The sequence below is a fragment of the Dromiciops gliroides genome, chromosome 3, assembly GCF_019393635.1.
Source record: "Dromiciops gliroides isolate mDroGli1 chromosome 3, mDroGli1.pri, whole genome shotgun sequence".
Classification (NCBI taxonomy): domain Eukaryota; kingdom Metazoa; phylum Chordata; class Mammalia; order Microbiotheria; family Microbiotheriidae; genus Dromiciops; species Dromiciops gliroides.
Genome location: NC_057863.1, coordinates 435,964,247 through 435,965,546, shown reverse-complemented (window position 1 = coordinate 435,965,546; position 1,300 = coordinate 435,964,247). Strand labels below are relative to the sequence as shown.

The following is a 1,300-nucleotide window of genomic DNA, read 5'->3' as shown; positions in this document are numbered from 1 at the left end:
GTTCAAATCCAGACTCAGACACTTGACACTTACTAGCTGTATGACCCTGGGCAAGTCACTTAACCCTTATTGCCCTGCAAAAAAACAAACAAAAAATCTATGAGTGTATCAATTGGGTATAGTAATATATCTTACCCATCAGGAAAGTAGGAGAGGAAGGGGATTTGGGGGGGGGGTGAAAGAAAGGAGGGCAGATTAGGGGAGGGAGTAGTCAGAAGAAAAACCCTTTTGAGGAGGAATAGGGTGAAAGAAGTTAGAAAATAGAGTAAATGTCATGGGGAGGGAATGGGATGGAGGGAAATACAGTTAGCAATAGTAACTGAAAACAATTTGAAGCAAGTTTGTTTGATAGGTTTCAGTGCTCACACATAGAAAACTGAGTCAAATTAAAATAAGAGCCATTCCCCAATCGTTAGATGATCAAAAGACATGGAGTGATATCCCGACGTCCCCCGCGTTTCCTCCCTCTTTTGTCCTTTCCGGGAGCCAAGATGTCTAAGCGAGGACGCGGTGGGTCTTCAGGAGCCAAGTTCCGAATTTCATTGGGTCTCCCGATGGGAGCTGTTATCAATTGTGCTGATAATACAGGTGCCAAGAACCTGTACATCATCTCTGTGAAGGGAATTAAGGGAAGATTGAACAGGCTTCCTGCAGCTGGTGTGGGTGACATGGTAATGGCCACAGTCAAAAAGGGGAAACCAGAGCTCCCAAAGAAGATTCATCCAGCAGTGGTAATAAGGCCACGGAAGTCATATCAGAGAAAAGATGGTGTGTTCCTATACTTTGAAGACAATGCAGGGGTTATAGTAAACTATAAAGGCAACATGAAAGGTTTAGCCATCACAGGACCTGTTACTAAGGAGTGTGCTGACTTGTGGCCCAGGATTGCATCTAATGCTGGAAGCATTGCTTGATTCTCCTAAAGCCCACTTGTAAAATCACCTCATGAAAATGCCAACTGAAAAAAAAAAAAAAGACATGGAGTTTTCAGGTGAAATCATCAATGCTACCTATATCCATGGGGGGGGGGGGAATACTCTAACTCACTATTGATTGGAGAGATTCAGGTCAAAACAATTCTGGGTACTACCTCATACCTATTGGATTGGATAAAAGGACAGCAGAGGAAAATGACAAATGTTGTAGAGGATATGGGAGAAATGAGACATCAATACACTCTTGGTAAAGTTGTAAACTGATTCAAACATTCTGTAGAGCAATTTGGAACTATGACCATACTCTTTGACTTAGTAATACCACTTCTAGGTTAGTGTCCAAAAAGAGATTAAAAAAACCAAAA

The 1,300-nt window shown here is 42.0% G+C and overlaps 1 protein-coding gene across 1 annotated transcript; it reads left to right on the top strand.

Moving 5' to 3' along the window:
- Positions 1-491: 491 nt before the first annotated feature.
- On the top strand, positions 492-975 carry LOC122750250 (60S ribosomal protein L23-like). Its single transcript, XM_043996920.1, has one exon. It carries the CDS (start codon positions 492-494, stop codon positions 912-914), a length of 423 nt encoding a protein of 140 aa, XP_043852855.1. The 3' UTR covers positions 915-975.
- Positions 976-1,300: the final 325 nt, after the last annotated feature.